Genomic DNA, 22,151 nt, shown 5'->3' with positions numbered 1-22,151 from the left:
TACATGCCTATTGTCAAAAAAATAGAGTTGAAGCCTAAGTTACCATTTCAAGTTGTGTTTACTCCCATGAGACGGAGCTGTGACACCGATGTAGGCCCCTGCATTGATGAAAAGGACAGCTGTTGTGTGAGACGTGAGAGTGAAAAACACTGTTGCGCTCTTGGTCTAGACGAGGGATAGCCAATTGTGGGTTGTCTTTGTTGAATAAAACATCCCAGCAGTGATCATTGCAGACACAGTAAAGGATCCTCTGTCAGTGCTTTAATGTGTGGTATGCCAGCTACACAGCAGAGAACAGGAGGTAGTGGATGTCCAGCACTGATGAATGGATGTAGAGGGGAGCGGTGCAGGTGGAAGAGGGATTTGATCTATATGGCTCAGTATAGGGGTTCCTTTAAAGGCGTGTTTCAACCCGAGCTGAATAGAGGACCCCAAAATATCCGATTTAAATTGAGCTGAGTTGAATGTGGGCTTGACAGAGATCGCTAAGACTGTTGCAGATGTAGAACAAATATGCCTAAGATGACCAGCGGCAGAGGACCTGGATTTGGTCTAAGATGCTCTGGGACCTATCAGATGCAGAAAGAGCAGGTACAGGGGAAAATACAAACTGGCCCACACCAGGATGGGGGGTGATGATGAGGGCTGTGGCCACTAAGGCAGCAGAAAAGCCTGTAACGTCATGCATGACAACACTGACTGTGGTTGTTCTAGTGAATGGAATAATGTGACAATATTTTGGATGCGGGAGAGGGGAATATGTTTCCCTTTCATAAATCGTTGGAGGCTGGTAACGTTCCAGCCTCTGATGCCGCACTCCATTTGTGGACGTGGATACGGCCGAATCGATAAGGTGGTAGCAATGCAAGCGCTCCATGGGGGCCAGGCTGCAGGGTTGTGTACTGGCAGGAAGGAGGTTGCTGATAATGAGAGGTTGGTTGGCTATTACATTGGTGTATGCGGTTTTTGGCCATCGCTGATGGAGGGGTGGAGGCTTAAGATCTACCGGGAGTCAGAAAGATCTCGTAAGGACACCTTGAGTCTGACTGTTGTGCCATGGCTGCAGGATAATCGGTTTTGAATAGATTGTAAATTTAGATGGTTTAGTTTAGATACGATTAGGTATGAATCACGGTCTCTCTGTCATTCAAAAAGACAAAAAGGTCAGGATGGGTTGCCCAGGTATTAAAAACACGGGATGAGTGTATGGTGTGTCTCTGTGTGTGAGGACCAAACCTACCACCCAGCGTATGCATACATCCCAGAGTAGAAGGCTAGTGGCATTCCAGACAGCTTCACATTGCTCAGCTCAAAGGCATTCTCAAAGTTCTTGGTCTCTCCTACAAACACAAAAATGCATGCGCACACACACACACACACACACACACACACACACATTTCTATTCATTGCCATTTGAAGACATGCAGAGGTGAATACACTACCCCCCCCCCCCATTTGTGGTAATGTATTTAAAACAATAACATACAAGATGTATGATTACAGAAATGAACATTATTCCCTGTCAGTTTTGTGAGTGCATTTTTATTAGATTGTGTTAAAAATAGTTGGCTGTTTCTGAAGTGAAATGTAACTCTATCAGGAGTACAGTTTTTGATAACTCCAACTCCCAAATTAATAATTCATACACACTAGTTAAAGCAATATTAAATGGTAAATATATACAGTTTATTCAGCAGTTGGTTTGAATATCTGCATGTTAGAGATATCCAACTATGCTATGCCAACAGGCCTGATCCACGTAGAATCATGTATGGGCATAAAATCGAAATAAACACCAATAAACCTCCAAAAACAGAGGCAGAAGCCTGGTCATCTGTGCAGGGGCCTTTGTTTACCTTTAAATTGAGATTTGAAATGAACAATTTTTCATTATAATCCTTTTTACGATGGAGGGTCATAGGATGAATACAGATGCTGTAGTCATCAGGATCTGTTCATGTTATTGGCTTTAGCTGGTCTGCACAAATGTGTATGATAATTAACTGAAGTCATTTTGAGTAATTGTATATATGATATGTAATATCAATTCCAGTAGAGGTGAACATTCACCAAAATTGCATGTGTACTAGTACTTTATACACACACATAAGCAGATTTAAAAGTGAGGTCCATAGCTGAAGACGGTGTCCATGCGCTGTGATGTAGGGCCTCTTCTAACACCAGCAGTGAAGACATTGGGAAATGGCTGAGCTCTTGCTGTGAGCAGCTGTGTATCACGGACTGCAAGGCTTCAAGGTTATATTTGTAGTACATGTTGCTGTTGTTTGAGACAAAGAAAGCTATGTTAATTTGTACAGCTGAAAATTCTGTGTGAAGTCTGAGAATGTTCCTGAATGAAACATGAACATTAACATGTAGTTTATTACTATACTCCTTATATAAATCTTGCACAGAGCTTCTGCAAAGCTGCAGTGATGATTTTTGTAGCTAGCAGAGTTTGCAGAGCTGTAGAGACGCGCTGTGCACCTCCATAAAAATGTGACTATGCGTCAGGCATAGTGATGAAGAATACACATTGGGGCCAGACTTCCGAACCAGATGAAGCCTAGGTGCTACTTCAGGTCACTGCTGTGTCGACCCCTTGATTGACCAAATGCCAACTGTGTGGCCTTCCTGCAGGTCTGAATGTGAATGCCCCCCTTCCTGCCCTTTGTCATAGTCCCCCCTTTCCTCTGTCTTCTAGTATTTACATACAGTCTAACCACTGATCTGGCTCCCTGTATAAAATGCTTCTTTCTTTATTTTGTTCGGGGTCAACTCACCGGCTCAGATCTGCTCTGTGTCTGTGAGGTCACCAGTATACCGGTATGCTTCATTAAACTCACAACACCACAGCAACTTCTGAACTGGACTTGAATGATTTCTTCAACAAATGTCATATGTCAGACACCGCTGACATCTGATTGGACATAAGAGCCAGAAGGCAGTATTTCAGCAGTTACTTACATCTATTGCAACAACAACAACCTAACTAGAAAATTCCTAAAGAAATTTTGACAGTGTGGTTCTACTGCCTGAAGAAATCGCAACATATACACACGCCAATGTTACCGGTCGTGTCATTCAGGTTCAATTGAGATAGCGCTACTCTCTTTTCTGCATTTTAGATTCATACTCTTGGATTGAATCTTGTATTTGTGGGGCTTTTATTTTGAAAGGGTGGGACTGGGTGGGTGCGAGAGGGGGAGAGGAGACAGAATCATAATGTTTGACACTAAAATGAGAGGCTTCATCACAAGCATTCCAGTTAGAATTCATTCTGTGGGGCTTTTAATTTGAAATGGGGGGTTGGGGGTGAGAGGGGAAAAGTCCTCTAAAAATATCTAAGACCTTAATGACTGTATGATAGAGAGAGACACAGAGAGGGAGAGAGAGACAGACAGAAAGATAGACAGAGAGACAGAGTGACTGCTCTCCAAGCACCAATCAGAGTAAAACACATCATAAGGAGATGTAAAGAAGCCTACCTGAAGCACTGGAGAGAGGAACTGGGGGCCAAAGCAGACTCGAATGTTATCTGGCCCTAGAAAGAGACTATGAATTGGCAGAGTATCTCTCTACTGTCAGAGATATAAAGCAGACAGATCCTCACCAAGTACAGGCTCAATGACCACAATCTGGAGATTGAAACAGGAAGACACAAAAAGTCATGGCAACCAAGAGAGAATAGAACATGTGGTCACTGTGGGACCAGTGAGGTTGAGACGGAGATGCACTCCCTCCTAAAATGCAAAACATTCCATAAAATTAGGAACATTTACCTAAAAAAAATTGACTCTGTGATTTCAAATTTAAAAAAATCTAGTGATATCTCAAAATTAAAACTCCTCCTAGGAGAAGGAGATGGGGCATACCTTGCTGCCCAGTGCGTATTGGCATGCCACAACCTGAGGGACAGTAGGTGACGCTTTGGCGATGCCGTTTCTGGGCGTTCATGCCAATGGAGCAGATTTGAGTTTGGGTTGAATTGGGAGAGAGATGGAGAGGGAGAGAGATCTCTCTATCCATGGATCTCTCTCTCTCACTTCGCTCCTCCCTTTGCTTCGGTGTCGGAGAGCTACGGTGGCCTACAGGTAACGTGGGTGCAATGGGGGCTCTGTCTCAGACCACTTTTGAGATGTTGTATTAATATTATTGTTATATTGATATTGTTGTGTATTGATGTTATTGTATATTTAATTTTCTGATGCTTTGGCAACACTGTTTTTTAAACTTTAATGCCAATAAAGCAAATTTGAATTGAATTGAATTGTGAGTGAGTGAGACAGGCAGACAGACAGTTAAATGGACTGAGTGAGTAGGAGAGAGAGACAGGCAGACAGACAGATGGACTGAGTGAGTGGAAGAGTGAGACAGGCAGACAGACAGATGGACTGAGTGAGTGGGAGAGTGAGACAGGCAGACAGACAGATGGACTGAGTGAGTGGGAGAGAGAGACAGGCAGACAGACAGATGGACTGAGTGAGTGGGAGAGAGAGACAGGCAGACAGACAGATGGACTGAGTGAGTGGGAGAGAGAGACAGGCAGACAGACAGATGGACTGAGTGAGTGGGAGAGAGAGACAGGCAGACAGACAGATGGACTGAGTGAGTGGGAGAGTGAGACAGGCAGACAGACAGATGGACTGAGGGAGTGGGAGAGTGAGACAAGCAGACAGACAGATGGACTGAGTGAGTGGGAGAGAGAGACAGGCAGACAGACAGATGGACTGAGTGAGTGGGAGAGTGAGACAGGCAGACAGGCAGACAGACAGATGGACTGAGTGAGTAGGAGAGAGAGACAGGCAGACAGACAGTTAGATGGACTGAGTGAGTGAGTGAGTGAGTGAGACAGGCAGACAGGAGGTCTAATGATCTTTCCTTGAATATCATGTGTGGATGTGTGTAGAGAGAGACAGACAGACAGAAAGAGAGTCAGAGAGAGACAGACAGACAGGCAGAGCGAGACAGACAGACAGAGAAAGAGACAGACAGACAGAGAGAGAGACAGGTAGAGCCAGAAAGACAGAGAGAGAGACAGGCAGAGCCAGACAGACAGCCAGACAGGAGGTCTAACAATGCCTTTGACTGAATATCTCCAAGTCGTGTGTGTGTTTGTGTGTGTGTGTGTGTGTGTGTGTGTGTGTGTGTGTGTGTGTGTGTGTGTGTGTGTGTGTGTGTGTGTGTGGAGACAGAGAGAGAGAGAGAGAGCCTGCGTGTGTGTGTGTAACTGGTTACCATCGCGAGGACGCACCAGGTGTTAGAGGCAGACTGATTTAGAAACGTTACAGTAAACAGTGATTTTGAACAAAACCCCGAACTCCTTTTAACAAATTAGCAGGAGTCTGAATGCCAAATGGGTACCGTGAGAAAGATAAGACTCTGGCAAACGCGGTAATGTGTTTTTTATGGTTGTGGTGTTAAAAATGTGAGCTGCAGAGCAATAGACAAAACTGGTACCGTCTGCTTTCTTTGAGAAATGAGCGGTGAGATTTAACATGGAGTCCAATGGAGCAGTTGGTTGGAGTTCATGTCGCTCTGCTTTGAGCCAAATGTGTAAATCCGTTGGATGCCATAGACATCTCTGTGCGACAGCACAACATTTCTAAGCTTTTGGGCCATAAATGGTGTATAAAGAGTAAAAATTGTGGGAGCTGGAGCAATTAGTTTGGAAAAATCACAGAATATTTTCCTGCTCCGCTCCACTCTGATAGTTATGCTCTCACTCCAGCTCTTAACGAGCCGTGCAATACACACCCATTATAAAATCTGAAACAGACCCAAAATTTTCCTGAAACTTAATCTGTGACTTCATGAAAACTGTGCTAGCTATCAAAATGTCCCTTGGGCTCAATACAGTCCAGCGTTTTGTCTACATTTTAAACTTTGAATCATGTTTCTACGTTAAAGTATGGCTTGTCAATAAGGGCCCAAAATGTAGTGGTTTTTTTGCTCTCTTCATGCCGAAACCCCATTCAAGTGAATGGGGAAATTTTGCTTCGTTTTTTGTGATTTTCGGGAAAACCGCTGGGGGAATCTCTCTGAAAAACAGATAGCACACTATTCCCGATCAGGCCGCACGTTTTTATGTATTTTTCACGCCGCTGTTGGCAACGCTGTGTGAGGAGAAGCGCGCCAAACTTTTGGATAAAGATTATTATTGTTAAGCCCGCAGGATTACAATCAGTGTGCTTTGGCACAGGCAGTTTTACTGCCTTTGTGCCACAAAGCCACACTGAATTACTTCTTGGTACAGCAAGAAGTACCAATTTCCCCCTGGGGATGAATAAAGTTTATATCTATCTATCTATCTATCTAAATCAAAGACTGTCTGACAAAGGATTGAAAACTGCAGGTGCAAATCTAAGAGAAATAACATGCTATGTGTAAACCACTGCAGTACTATGTATGCCTGGAGTGCACAAGACATGCAAGTGCCAGCCTGCACTGTGGCTCAGAGGAAGCATGAGCCATCCTCAAAGGCTGTGCCGACAGTGTATGTGTGGGGTATGAATGAGGTAGTTAGTCCTAATGGGCTAGTGGCACCTTGCATGGTAGCCCCTGCCATCAATGTATAAATGGGTGTGAAAGTGCTTTGAGTGGTCAAAAGACTAGAAAGGCTCGATACAAGTTTCAGTCCATTTACCATTTGCAACCGTAGGATCATAAACTAGGCATAACACCTCATTTCCACTGCATGGTTCGGCTTGGTTAGGCTCGACTCAACTCAACTCACTTTTTGTATCAGGTCCTATTCCCTATTTCCTTTTCCACTGCGGATAGTACCCCCTCAGTGTATTCGGGATCCCAGCTGAAGGCAGCATGAAACTGCCGTGACATCACCTACAATACGATACTGGCTGAATCTTTTCATCAGCAACTAAACAGAGGACAATCTTTGTCAGTTGTATTCCAAACTTTTGCAGGCTTTTTTAAATTTAGGTTGAGTTTAGAAAAACAACTGAGGTCGCTATTGACGTTAGCTTAGCTATTTAAAAATGGCCAGTTTGTGCAGAATGTTCCGTGTCGCAATCGTGACAAGTCTTTCTGAACAATCAGTGGTCTGCAGTGATTTGATTCCACCTTCTAGTATCGGTGAAGTATACCACCGACATAGGGACAAAAATGACCAGCTACTATCTACACATTTTGCTTATGGAAAACCAAAAAAGAGCAAGTCGAGTTGAGTACAGCCGGTATATATCTTGGAGTATATGGGCTCTAGAATAATACTAATAGATTCTACTAGAGGTGGTGATGATAGTGACGATGATGATGTCTTACCCTTAAAGAGCTGGTACATTCCAGGTACTATGATGATGCTGATGACCAGCAGCTTGCTGAAGGTGAGGAGGATTTGGATCCTCGCTGTCCATGTCACACTCATACTGTTCAGGTACATAACAGAAGCTACAGGGACAGAGAAAGACAGACAAGACATAGGTTGCTATTGGGGAATTTTATAGCACACAATTCATGGCCAGTGACAACATTCAGTGCCAATGCAGCAAGTAGTGTGTCCTTCAATAAGCAAATCAGAGAGTTAGGTAGGTTAAGATGGTGAATGGGCATGGGCATGTTTGGCTTAAATGTGTAGATTTAAGTTTGTGTTTTAACACAGTTTAACAGTTCATGTTTGCATCTTTTTAACCGTAAATCTAATCTTTGCCTCAATTTAACCAAGTGGTTTAGTTGTCTAACCTTACCCATAGATCGTAGAGCAAATAGAACTTTTGAAAACCTAAAGATCTGATCAAACCACAACTACTTTGGTCCACATGATATTGTCTTTGTTGTGTTGAGTTGTCTTGTTTCTTGTGCCTACACTTGCACTGAAATAGTATGGACATGGCATGGACTGGGGCGACTGTGGTAGAGCAGGTTCGTCCATCAGAGGATCGGCGGATCAATCCCCGGCTCTGCTAGTACCATGTCGATGTGCCTATACGGAGTGTGAATGTAGTATACTGTAAATGTTAGATAGTCCTGATGGGAAGGTGGCATATGTCAGTGTATGAATGGGTGTGAATGGATGAATGATGACATGTAGTGTTAAAGAGCTTTGAGTGGTCGGAAGACTAGAAAAGAGAAATACAAGTACAGTCCATGTACCTATTCTATTGGATTCTGAGAAAGGAGCTGAGAAGATGTGACATTGAAGGAAAGAAATGTATCCATGCACTGGATCAAAGCTGCCAAAACCACTGGATTTGTCATTGTATAATGTGTCACTCTTTTGAAAATATCTGGAATCAGAGATTTTGTGTAATCTTTGTGATTTCTGTGACATATTTGCAATTAATTCCGTTGTTGATCATGTCAGAAAGTCAGAATACTCATTCTTATCCTGCATCTGGCCTAACTATAGGAGTGTGCACATAACAACCTATGATACATACTAGATCATTATTCAGCCAATTAAAAATTAAAAACGCATGCATGAATGTGGCTTTATTAAGCTAGAAATTACCATGGGGAGATTTCATTTTGAGGCAGCAATGTTAGGCGTTTTCTTCGCTGAGCTATCCAACAACAGAAAATTTCACTCTAGGTTGTATTTTACTTAACAGCTGCGGTACTGTCTATGTATTGATTTAATGCACAGGTTACCTAAGAAAAGATAGTCCTGGGTTTGTTTTCATGTGGACAGCTGACATCATCCTCTCTTTACTCCAGTGGCAGAATGTAACTAAGTTAATTTACTCAAGTACAGTACGATTCTGAGATACATTTATGTTGTTGTAGAATGAACTACCAAACTATATATTTAACAGTTCAAATAAGTCCCAACTCAACCACATACAAAAGCAAAATGCTAAACAGTCAGGAATATAATAATAAAATGAAATACATTTGAATTAGTGGCTGTACGTGGTTGATGGTTGTAATGAGTGAATGCATTTTCTTGTTGTGATCTTGTGTGTATATCATTTGTTCTCAGGTCTCTTTTGTAATAGACATCTTGATCTTACCAAGAGTTCCTTAATAAATAAAGCTTAACTTACTGACTATAACACTCATGGGGTGTCACTATATTTCATACTATGTACTTTTCTTTCTTTTTTACATTTTGTTTATGATACTTCTGTCCTTTCAAATAAGATAAAATGAAATAAAACGTTTTTAATTGGAAGGTAAATTGCAGAAAACAGAAAAAGACAGAGAGCAGCTGCTGCTGGCTGCCGCTCATTCATCGCTGGAGTCAGAATTGTATGAAGTAAAACTTTGAATGCATGACTTTTACTTGTGGAGTTTTTTCACTAAGATAATTATTTTCAGCATTTCTGCTTCATGTGATAGAGAAATGCTGGAGAGAGAGAGAGAGAGTTTGATTTGCAGGAAAAGGCCCTGGTCCACTTCAGCCAGGACTAAGCCTTAATGGTTCGAGCTCTACCCAGTGAGCTACCAGGCTGCCCCTTGATGGAGTATTTTTTACATTGTAGCATTGCTACTGTTAACTAAGTAAAGGACCCCAGTATCTCTTCCACCACTGTCTTCCTCCTCCTTTAGAGACGTGCACATCTCCTGTCATTTACAGATAGCATTCAACAGATCAAAAGGATAATATCCTGACATATTGCCACACCGATGTATTAATGGTATACATACTTATGCCGATGGCGGTGGCCAGTTTGACAGCCATAGGGGGGACAGCACAGGGCATGAACAGAGGCTCCAGGATGTACTGACCAAAGGCTAGAGAAATGACTGCCATCGATGCAGGCCTGGAAGAAACATACACACACAGAGATGGACGAAGAACATTAGTCAATACTCAGCTCTATGGAGCGTCTTAGCACATGGTTTTGGTTGTACAGCCCCCAACTTCAGTGAGAAAGCTCTGATTAATCCAAAGTACTCTGTTAGAGACTAGCTGGTAAACATAGTGGAGCATTTAGCATCTACAGAGCTGGGATGTTATTTTCTCAGGAGTTGGTAGCGACCAAATGCAGAGCCACAAGATAGATAATATTGGACTTATATTCATTAGGTGGACACACAAGGACTCCAAATGTATTTATTTATTCCGTTATTTAACCAGATAAGTCAATTCAGAACCAGTTTACTTTTCCAATGACAACCTGGCCAAAAAGGCAGGTGGCAAGTCGTTATAAGACAAGATAAAACATAGATACATCTCAAACAATGTCATACAAAAAAATGAATAATAATGTTGCAGTCTGGTGGATTTGTAAAGAGACAGCTGTGTGCAGACAGACAGTTTGATTCGCGGTTCTATTGTTGTAGCTTTCATGTACACACGTGTGTAATGTAAATATAAAGTTTAGAGTAAATGTCTTTTCCATACATGTTTAGTTAAACGTTTAAATTCTACATGTGTACAATATACATGCATATAGGAAATACTTGACCTGACCGAGTTACGCTATCCATGATACTGAAAGAGGGATTTAATTCTGGGATGTTAAATGAGCATTGCCCCTTTGGTTTTGTTGTCTATGATCACATTCCATTTGTGTCTACATGAGTGGAGAGTAAAAAAATCATGCTACTGGAAGGATTAAAAAAATGTAAATTAAAATAGACCTGCAAATGCAGTGGTTAAGTTCAAGTTCCCAAGGTGTTTTATTAAAGTCCACAAGTTCACTTTACGAGCTGAAAGAAACAGCCCAACAGGCTTCATTGTCTATGAAGGCCTACTGTCACTTCAAAAACACGTACATCTGCGTGGCTGAGTTTTACTAATCACACACAGACTGTGGAAATAATCAGACACCCGCGTGTCCGTGCATCTTGTCCTCTATGATCTTTTCTAACCCCATGGTATGTGTGTGTGTGTTTGTGTGTAGGTGTGTGTGTGTGTAGTATCCCATGGTCAGTATGTCCCTCATTTCCCACAGCAGCCACTGAGCTGCTAAAGCCATGGACATCTCTCTTTGTCTCCCTCATTCTTGTTTTCCTTCTCTGCCTCTGTCTCTGTTCATTTCCCATGGCTTCCATTGAGTCCCACTAGCCCGAGGGCAGCATAAAATTGGACAGCTTAGGATAGCCACTGGACTGTTTATACTATTCGCCTTGGCTGTGTACATAGACAGCTGCACACATGGCCTTTTCTCACCTCACCAGCCTAAACTAAACTCAGTAGCTCACCTCACGAGGTCGCAGCCAGATAGGGCTTTTATTTGGCTGGTGTGCTGGGCTCTGTCACCCAACACAGTATAATAGATTTGCACCTGAGGTTTTCAATCCTTTGTCAGACAGTCTTTGATTTATTTGATTGCTGTACCACAAAGTAATAAGGTTGTTGTCTGCTCTGGTGTAAAGAAAGTGTGTTTGGAACACATCTGGAAAGGAATTATGCTGCAGTGTTTTGAAACATATCTACTCAATTACGGCCATTAGAATCCATTATAAGTGCCGCAAATCCCAACTGTGTCTAGCTGTTGTTCATGAATCTGTTATTCCAACTTCCTGAGGTACCTTTCTAAGCCTACAGGCAGTGTTTGAAACTTAAATAATACATTCTTTGTGGAGTATTCCTACAACTAGTGTTAGGCTGTGTTCACACCAAACACGAAGCACATTTTCGCGTGCCAAGATTACAATGCAAAGACAGAAATGGACGCAAGAAGGCGCGAATGACGCTGTTTTCACAAAGGCCTATCTGCGTCAAGATTTTCCTCCTGCCATCACTGACGTTGTTGCATCAGAAACGGATGTAGCCGTAGGTGTTCCCCGTTCCTCCTTTTTATCCGTTTATTGCAATCAAAGTATAAGTGTCGAGTTGGATCAGAAAGTGGCACAGTGAAATACTTCCGCTCGCATTCAAGGGAATGTATGCGTACCACTGACTCCTGTACTGATAAGACTATTTGCTGTAAAAATAATTAGCATTCATTTAGATTGGTGCTACCGGCCAATTACAATATAAGTCCAATATTCACCCTCTTTTAGCTCTGATTTGGTGTTCATCAATTCCTGAGGAAAAATATCTGTCCGTCCAGGCTGAAAAGATCCCTGAGAATGAACAAAAACAGTAAAGTTCTGGGCTGTCAAACCAAAGCGACGAGCTGATAAATATGAAAAGGCTCAGTAGAACTGAGGGGACCTGCAGAATAGGATGATAATTATCTTTACAATGTACTCCTTTAACATGACACATTGAGTCTCCACTGTCGAGAAGAGTTGAGCTCACGAGAGCTGCCTCGAAAACATGCATACACGATCAGGGGAAGGTCAGGATATAAAAAGCATAAAGCATATACTCAGAAATCAATAGTTAAAGTGTAATCGAAAGATAAAGTGTATGATCGTTACATAACAAATGTTTAATACATAGAGTGAGTTAACAAATGTAAACCTGATAATAATAATAATATGTGTATCTGAGTATAGTGCAGTCTGAGTGTAGAAAGTACGGAGAAAGAGGAAGTAAGCAGGGTGTTGGCTTCAAGGGATGGGGAAATAATGATGGTTGAGAAGAAAAGACACAAAGCACAATAATGATGAAGGATGAGATCAATAATCATTTTATCAGCAAATGTATACTCAGTAAACTGATTTAACAAATGTAAAAACTGTGATTATGATAACTAATCTGTGTTAGAAATGTGTGAGTGTAGGAAAAGGGGAAGTGCAACAGATGTTGAACACCCAGACAGGGAAGTTGGGGTGATTTCCTCATGCACACACACACAAAAGTTCCCTCGCAAGAACACCAGCTCGACAATCTTTTAATAGAGAGCTGAGTCAGTAAGTAGCCCCGTATCGGGCCAGAAGTAGCCCAGGATCTAACACCACGTACCCCTCTGATGTCAAGGCCTTTGCACACCAAGACAGAATTTTCCGTATGCTTTCTTTAAAATCCATCATCCGATATAAATCATCACGTACAGAGACCTTGCACACTGAGTCTGATCGATTTTATTATTCTATTTGTGGCGCAGAATTCACAATACAAAACTAAACTAAATTAATAAGGTGGGTGCAATGGATAGTGCTAGTCCCAAATGGGGCTAATGAATCAATGACATAGCAGGAAGCTTTTGTTGAGTGGCCAAGAGATTACCAATGTCTTTGACCATCCTTTTTTTTCTGTGACCATTGAACACAATTTTGGATAAAGAATTCAGATTTCAGTTTTGCATGTGAAGGACAGCCTCTAGTTATGAAAGGAGTAAAGAAGGTAGGCAGGTATGTATGTAGTATAAAGAGCAACAAAGTAAGCATAGGGACACAGGACTTTCACCCAGGAGGATGGTGACTTATTTTAAATTACATAACTTACTTGTGTAACAAACTTAAGTTACCTATGTACCGGTAAGTTAAAAAAACATAGACAGGATTTACACCCACAAGACAAAACAAAACGTTAAGGCTTACTTATTTTAACTTGCATGCAAACTTACGTAACTTACAAAAACAAATGTAGTTATTTTAAAACAAACCATGATCTTTTAAACCTGACCATGTAGTTTTGTTCAAATTCACAACGGTAAACACAATGAGGTCTATCGGACAACCCTGCACATTAGAAAGATTACGCTAAAGGCTACTCAGGGTGTTAAAATTGACGCCAAGGGGTCCTGGCCAAGCATCCGTATGTGACGAGTTGGGAAGAGAACATATTGATTTGATCATTGTTGGTATAAAAAACATTTATGCACTTTTTAAGTTAGGCTCAGCAAACTTGAGGTAAGGAGGCAGACATTACCTTATAGCTATGAGATCAGCCCATAGTCTTATGAACGCCATCTGAGGTCCAAAGGCTTCCAGTATATATGTGTAGTGTCCACCAGACTTCTTAATACAAGTCCCCAGTTCAGCGTAGCACAGGGCTCCTGCAGGGACAGAGGTGACTGATTAGCTCTGGCTCTGAAGCAAGAAGGCCGGCACACAACAGTCCCATGGCTGTTTAACTGTGTCAGCCACATCTATAGAAATGTACAGTCCCTCCCTGGCCCCCACAATCACCCAGATATATGACTGTGGGAGCCTTTCAGGATCTCAACCCATAACTTAAGAGAAACAGGTTTAGGTCGACGCATTTTAATGACAAGTTCAGGGAATACAAATTAAGGGAAGCTGAAAAGGGATTAAGGAAGGGTATTTAGGGGTAATGTGCTTGGACTTTTCATTACTGTGCAAAAACTGAAAGAGTTAGGGATACTGCAACAATATATGCTAGAATACACAGATGGGCACAGCAACACTTCAGCACTGCCTCCTCCAGTACCAGTATTTCAACTCTATCTCCACGAAATTACTTTTATATTGTTCTATAATGTTTTCCCAATTACACTGTGGTGACAAACCTAATCGCTACTTGTCTTATGTTTTATTGTTTGGAGTGAACAGAAGTAGGTTTGGGTGGATGGAGGCTGTAGAAAGACACAACAGATCAGTTCAGACCAGATCAGACTTATTTATAGTTGTTATGGGAAAATATGTCAGAGTCTTATGCTTTAGGGTTAAAGCCAGGTGTCTTGTTAAGTCTTTAGAAGTGCAGGCACCAAACCTTGTTCATCTTGTTATCTGTTTGTTCCTGTGTATTGTTTCTGTCTTTCAAATACGGAAACACACAGAGGGTCTTGATTACGGTATTTCCCTTGATGAGCATCAGCTGAAGGGCATGACCCTCTTTAGGTATTTATGATGTGTGATGGTTCACAGGTTCATTCCGTGTCTGCAATACTGTGACTTAACTCTTTGACCAGGTCACAGTGACATCAAAGGATGCATCTGACTGGGTGTATCCATGGTTTATTGTGGGGCAAACTGATAACAAAGGGATTTGTAAACAGGCTTTAAAAGCACATTCAGGGTATCGTAAAGACAGGACACTGTGCTTCAAAGAAAAACATCTGCCTTGACTTGTTTTTCTTCTCCTGTCTTCTTTGTTTATTCTTGTTTGCGAACCAAGATAACAGCATGCTGCTGGGTATAAATGTCCGTGCATTTAACTGTGTCGTCAGAGGACCTCCTGCAGATGACGTGATGTATCTGTGAGACTGTGTTCTCTTTGCTTGCAAGCAAATAAATTGACTATTACAACTTTGATCGTTCATCCAGACTCTGTTTCATTTGACATTGATAAGAAACATTTTACACTCTTCTCCCGACTATTCATAGAAATATTCCACAACATAGTATATATTATTTGTTTTAATCAATCTTAAAAGGAATACAAATATTCTTATACTACCAGAAGCCAAGTTCAGTGTTTTTTGTGCGTATTTATTTAACAATAGTTAGTGTTACTATTTGCATCCTTATTAAATGTAGTCAGTGTGTAGTTACAAATATTAAGTTAAAGACATTACCTCCTGCTTGGTTGAACATATTTATGTTTTTTTTGAAAAATTATACATTCCCCCTTTTTTAAATATTTTTACAAAAGCTGTACACTAGCGGTAATCAACTACATTAATCCAAGCCCCAAGACTTTCCAAGCAGACACTGTAAACTCACAGTAACGCTGAACCTATATGCCTGATTAGCAATGAAGCAATTGCTATTGCAAAATAATACAGTCTTGGTCATCATTGATGACTATTCACACACAACCAGCAAAGCAAGCACAGCTTTGTGAGTGAGGTAGGCCTGACTCCTGCATCACATTGTGGAGGCTACTCAGATTTATGATGTAAATCATTCCTAATAAAGTCAACTGTTTTAGGGGCTGATTCAACACATGGAAATGGAATTCTGTTTATTTAGTTATTTATTTAGTAATCGGTGTACACAGTTAACATGTTTTGTAACTTTCACCTCCACCAACACTTTTCCCATTCAATGTTGCTACTCTCAAAGTAGAAAAGACATATTTTTCAGCTACTGGTCCACCTGTCAACCAACTCACCGAACAGGGACAGCACACCGCAGGCGATCCACACAATGAGGGACATTCCTACACTGCCTGAGTGCTTCAGGATGCCTTTTGGAGAGATGAAGATCCCGGCTCCGATGATGGTGCCGACGATGATGGATATCCCTCGGAGCACGGTCACCTTTTTCCCCAGTCCCACCTTCCTGTCGTCCTGGTCCTGCATTTTCCCGCTGGGATCTGAATGGCTCTCATTTTTGGAAACTTTGTGTCCACTTGTTGCGACTTTTCCATCTTTTTGAGTAGATTCTGACCTTTTGGTCATTTTTTGAACACTTCCTAACACTGAAAACCACACACAGTGCGTCTCCCTTGGAATGAGAGTCAAAGTGTAAGTGAAAGTGTAGTTCACTTGGAATCTGTCCCTCTAGTGTAGCCTGGAACCACTCAGACTGTGTGACTAGTGCAGGCAAAGTTACAAAATACACACACACACACACACACTCTCTCTCTCTCTCTCTCTCTCTCTCTCTCTCTCTCTCTCTCTCTCTCTCGCTCTCTCTCTCTCTCTCTCTGTCTCACTCACTAATAAACCGCTGTAAAGCCTTGGAAGCTTTCTCTTCCCCTTTCTGACTTCAAACTGTTTTCCTCTTGTACCTCTTTCTCTATAATTTCCTCAAGGCGATTTCACTCTGTTTTCTCACAGAGTACTTTGCATTGGGTAGTATGTTAGAAGCAATAGAATCTGGGCAAGTGGCAAACCCTCCATAATCGATTTACTTGGAACGTGAAAGAGATCCACTCCAGCAACACACAAATCACACCAGTTCAATGCTTTAAGTACTGCCCCTATTCACATGTTGGCATGTGTATCGGCCGGTATCAGCAATATATACTGTATAGCAATATGTGTGTAGGGGGTGGGAGGTGTTATTCGTGATTGCCAGCAGTATTGCCAATATTCTGTCCTCTGCCAACTCCCCCAGCTTGTAGCCAATTACAGACCCAGCCTCAGCTCCAAGTGGTTTTCCCCACACCACTGAACAAAGTGGTCCACCCGCCTCTATACTCCTCCCCCTGGCCAACTTCCACACCCCCCACATTGGCAGTGTCAACAGTAAATGTCTGAAGGTGACACAAGTCAGAGTTGTCTTTAAAGTATCATGTGTAGATGTTAAACAGGAAGAGGGATGATACAGTTCCCTGGGGGGCTCTGATGTTACTCACCAGAGGGGCAGACACAAAGTTCTGTAGCCTCACAAACTGCAGTCTGCCAGTCAGGTAGTACCGGGGCCATGAGACTACGTGGCTGACACACAAACTGCAGTAGATGGCCCCACCACTGGTCTGAGGTATGCTAGGATGAGACGTTTATGATGTGACAAGTTAGTGCTATTGACCTGTAGTAATTTAGTTCTGTGAGACGCCCCTGCTAGAAGTGGGGGTAAAAAAGGACAAGCCTGTTGAAAAACTGAGTCCCCTGACCTCATGCCTTCTTCTGTTGATTGAGTAGGGCCTTCAGAGTGTTTGTTGTTCTAGTGAGTGAACGAAGTGAATGATCTTGTTATTATGTCAACATCCAGAAACCAGACAGGCAACTGATCACATGCAAAGTGTAACTAGATCATTTCACTAGTGGACTGCTTTCAATTCATTCATCTTCAGACATTATCTGACAAAAAGCTTCTGTGTGGTCGCACTACCTCAAACAGTGGCCATTCATCATGATCTTTCACCACATATTTTTATTTTCTATTCTGTAAATAGTTTTCTAATCTAACTGTGGTGGCCATTTGTCGAATAACTCAAAATAAAGCAAACGATAATCAAGTGCCACTGATGCACCGTGGTTAGTTTTCTACGCAGGCAGAAGAGAGTAGATTGTCCATGCAGGATTCCGATTTTTCTTCTTTATTTAGGTAAGTCAAACAAAACAAGTTAACAAACAAAAAGAACAAACAAAACTCCTGTCTTACGCTGTCTCTCCTGTGCTGGTAAAAACTATAAGCCCACCCCAGTGCATGCTGGTCCTATCTATCTACTCCTATATATAGCCACAGGTGCCCACAGTTTTTACCCAAACAACAAAACATAATATAACTAATCAAATGACCATTAAAGAGAAAAAGCAATCTTAATATATCAAACAATCAATCTAATGAAATAATTAAACAATACTACTTATTAATTAAATAACAAAATACTAATATCAAATAAATCGCTCCAACATTCCGGCCCCTAATTGTGCATACTATCACAATTATTCTTATTCTCAAACGAGCTATTCCTACAACATAAACATGACATGCAATATGATATATCTATGTGCCATGTATTAACCTTAAGTGAATCTTCTTCTTGATACACCTACAACAAAAAAGAAAAGAGAAATAGAGGTAGGGAAAGATAGAGGTGGAGAAAACATCAGTCCATGATGCGAGACTGCCGCTTCCAATAGCAGACAGAGCTTCATCACCGGCCTCTCCAGAATGCTGGTCCTGGTTTGAAGTGGCATAGAGCGCAGCAGCCCCTTTGCATCTGGTCTTGCATCCAAAACTTTCCCCATCATCCAAGATCCTCTTCCGGAACAAGGACTATGTCTAGTGAGGCTTCTTCTTGGGCTTGTCCATTTTTGTCTCTCTTGCATCATTAATGCGCTAATGCCTGCTTTTAGCAATACAGACCCCTTATTTTCCCAAAATTTAGTCTAACCAATCCCCTGACCACCCCCCTGCCAGCACTCTCCTCAAGCTCTTGCCTCAAACCCCGAATTCTTCTCCATTTCACCAGTATATTCAGTAAAGCATTTCACAACACATTCCATACATGTCGGCTATGTCTGATGTTTGTTTGTTTAACAAATGAAGAGTGGGAATGGTCATAGTTGTGTTTTCACAACTTTGGTCTCATGGTATTGGGTTTTCATATCATACCGGTCTCCTAATGAACGAAGGAGTGATGTTCGCCTGTGGAACCAGGACACTCGGGTTACTTTACAGTACACAGTAGTATTGCCTACGTCAACCCTTCTTTTGTCTGACGCAAATCCACCACTGGCAAAACATTCATACTTTTCCAATTGATCTGCTTTATGATTAGTGGGAGGCTTGTTTTGCAATGTGCAAATCATAATTTCTGCACATGCGTTCCACACTTGATATTCAGGATACTGATCCCAATAGTCGTTTCTTTTGAGATCCATACAAGAGTCCACTTGAACTTCTCATGTAGGAAGTGCCAATGTTTTTATTTCACATGTGCATCATAAACATGATTTGGATTCCACATTCGGCTCATTCTGTCATCAGCCTCAGCTGTGTGCTGAGAGCTGTGTGCCCTTTCCACATGGTGTGAAGTCGTCTCTTTCTACGTGTATTAACGTGCAACTGTCTGAACACTGGATAGGCTGGTTTGAACTTAAATGGCAATGCTGGTATAGGTCCTGGTCTAACATGGGATGGAATATGTGTGGTTGCATCGCACTCATCTGATTCATGGCTTCTGGCTCTCCTCCAGGACGGCTGAACCACCGTCTGGGCTCTTACGGCTCTCAAGGTTGGAGTCCTGGTAGTTGTTACATTGGATGGGTTCGGATGTCCTTGTCTGCGATAGAAGTTATATCTAACAGAACATGATAAATTGCCAATTGCCAACAACTCCCCCCTCTGGCCATTCCCATGGCCACTAAAGTGTTTACAATTTATCGAAATGGCAAAAATGGTTTACATACGCACAACATATGATGACATAATCGATGAGGTCAAAACATGAGCTGTTTTTGTCAGTTTGAAGCAACTCCATGTTGTAGCTAGCTTGGGAATGTTCACATCAACATGACAAAATAAATCTCCTGAGATGAGGCGAAACACAGACGTCGGACCTTCATCTCTGTTGAACTGTTATAGAGAGACAACATATCAGTGGGGCTCATAACACACAACAATTTTAACAATGTGTAAAACTTCTATCATCCAAGTATTTATATTCCTATTATATTCATTCAGAATCAACTGTCAATTCAACTGATTCCTTTATCAAGTAAAATAATAAAAGAAAGCACAGGCTGTTTATGAGATCATGTTTCTCAGACAGCAAGCTGTAATAACAAACACAAGTATTACACAGAAATGTCACTTTCGTAGTTCTACGGGAGGAAAACAGTCAGACAAACAAGTCTGATGTGCAGGATCGGCTTTTTAGAAGAACAACATGCGTTGTGCCGGGTGCCTTGTGATTCAAAGCAGTCAGTGAAAGTGAGGTTCTTTGGAACGTCAAGGTCTGTCACAGGGATGACGTCTGGCGTACTTATAGATATATATATATATATATTTATGGTACAGGACATGTTTACAGGAAATGTAATCTTTGAACACCTTAGTGTCGGACAAGTTGGTGTACCACATTAAACAGTGGCATAGTGTGATGTGGAAGATGTTTTGGATCTTTGGCACTCTGCTGATGTGTGTCATTGGTACAAGCATGGACTGTGGTCGTGCTTTCTAAAATTATAACCAAACAAAATATAAATAATATTTGTTGTTGCAGTTCCTACATTTCCTAATGTCAGTTAAAAACTAATTCAAATACTGTATTTAAATGATCTAATATCGAGGGCCAGTTCATTACATCATCATTTTGTCACAAGAATTAAATTTTGTGTAAAAGAGATAAAAATGTTCAAAATATCGATACTAATTGTATTTAAGTGGTGTTATTATTTGCTTTGATGATACATCAAGATTGATATGACCAGCTAAAGAAAGTATAAGATTTAATATCTTATTAAATTACCTTTTTAACTTTAAAACTCTACAAAATGTGGATCTACCTTTCAAAATATATCACATATTCTCCCTTTTGCCAAGTTATCACTGCTGTGGGCTAATTTAGCTGAACAATAGAATAATTCATGTGGAAGTTGTCTGGGCTCATAATACTTTTTAATAATAATCCATTATCCATTAATAATGTTTAAATTGCACCAGATTAGGCCCAACACTTTCTCTGCAGAGGTCGCTAATGTCTGCAATATTTGAACATCATAAGTGAGGGATATTTCTGTTGATAAATAAATCTTGCTCAGTCGCAGCATCAGCTGCAGCATTTCCTGTTGAGATGGGATCAGAAGCGTTAGTGTAAGCATCTCATTTCATAACACAAACAATCTTTAAGGAGCAATATGGCTTCTAGCAAGTCGGCCACGAGACGGTGGTGAGAAATGGTTTTGCAGGATGATTTCCAAAAGCTCCTGTGTTTCCACAAGGTGCCACAGTGGTGCACTACACCAAAGGCATAGCAACAGTCTGTGTAGAAGTTAACTATTTTGTTGGCAGCAAGCTTACCGGCTCCTGTGAGAGCCACATGATCTGCAGCTTGAGCAGAAAATAGTGTCATGTGATGTGATGAGACTACAGCAAACCAACCAGCCCTTCTTTCATGTCCGGCGAGCGGGATGCCAAACCGTCCACTAACAGTTGTAAATCAGCATTTGGTGGGCGTGTCTGTGAGGTCAGGTCTCGGTGTGCAGACCTGTTCAGGAGAAACAACAGTTATGTGGCTCTCCATCTGCTGCAGTCGGAAAAAGAGTAGCAGGATTAAAATCTTTGTCATTAAAGGCATCAGTCGAGCGGTCGGTCCAGGTCAGTTTGTCATGCGCATAAAGATCTTTACCATGAATCATGGATAGAGGAAAGCCTCTGTTTCTGAGTGGTTTGTCATACTGTGACGTCATTCCTAAAACGCTCTTCATTTGTTTCTCAGTTTGTAGTTTAGGCACAGTTTAATTGCCTGTGTTCTCTTGGGAGGGAGGGTTCTGCCCTCTGCTGTGATCACATGTCCCAGATATGAAACTTTATCGAGAGCAAATTGCAATTTGGACAGTTAGCCTTGTGACCTTAGGCAGCCAAAGTTTGAGGTGCTCGTGGATGCACCGATACATTAACTGCTTGTAAATCTTAGACAATCATCACTCAGGTGATTCCCTCAAGTCTCGAATTTTCTTTACAGGAAAAATTTTAGTGCGTGCACCGGTGTATCATAAGATTTGATTATTATACCAACCTTCATTAAAGACTCAAGAACGGGTGTAATATCATTAATATCTCGATTGAGTAGCTATTGCTTCTTGCATGGGTGGAAATCAAATTTTGAACTTGGGCAGATCACGATTTTGGGTGAACACTAGCACCCCTCACCTGTCTTACATCACACATTTGGACCCATGGTGTGTGTTTTCTCATCAAACATAAGTTAAGTTGTTAAGTTGAGTTGTTTCTTTGATATTGATGTACTTCTTGTTTTGTATACGTCACCCTTATCACTGTAGAGTTTACCAGGAACCTCTGTTTCTGAAGTCAGTGAGTG

The 22,151-nt window shown here is 41.5% G+C and overlaps 1 protein-coding gene across 1 annotated transcript in view; it reads right to left on the bottom strand.

Moving 5' to 3' along the window:
• The window catches only part of slc7a11 (solute carrier family 7 member 11), a 34,111-nt gene extending 17,885 nt beyond the window's left edge, over window positions 1-16,226 (bottom strand). The window contains exons 1-5 of the mRNA XM_079269164.1: window positions 15,825-16,226; window positions 13,677-13,803; window positions 9,611-9,726; window positions 7,286-7,411; window positions 1,241-1,340 (exon numbers count right to left, since the gene is read on the bottom strand). Of these exons, the coding sequence (XP_079125290.1) occupies window positions 1,241-1,340; window positions 7,286-7,411; window positions 9,611-9,726; window positions 13,677-13,803; window positions 15,825-16,113 (758 nt within the window). The 5' untranslated portion in view covers window positions 16,114-16,226. The remainder of the gene's footprint in view (window positions 1-1,240; window positions 1,341-7,285; window positions 7,412-9,610; window positions 9,727-13,676; window positions 13,804-15,824) is intronic.
• Window positions 16,227-22,151: the final 5,925 nt, after the last annotated feature.

Source organism: Melanostigma gelatinosum (assembly GCF_949748355.1).
Source record: "Melanostigma gelatinosum genome assembly, chromosome: 5".
In the NCBI taxonomy this organism is placed as follows: domain Eukaryota; kingdom Metazoa; phylum Chordata; class Actinopteri; order Perciformes; family Zoarcidae; genus Melanostigma; species Melanostigma gelatinosum.
Note: the sequence above shows the minus strand (reverse complement) of the source record. Positions and strands in the feature narration are given on the sequence as shown.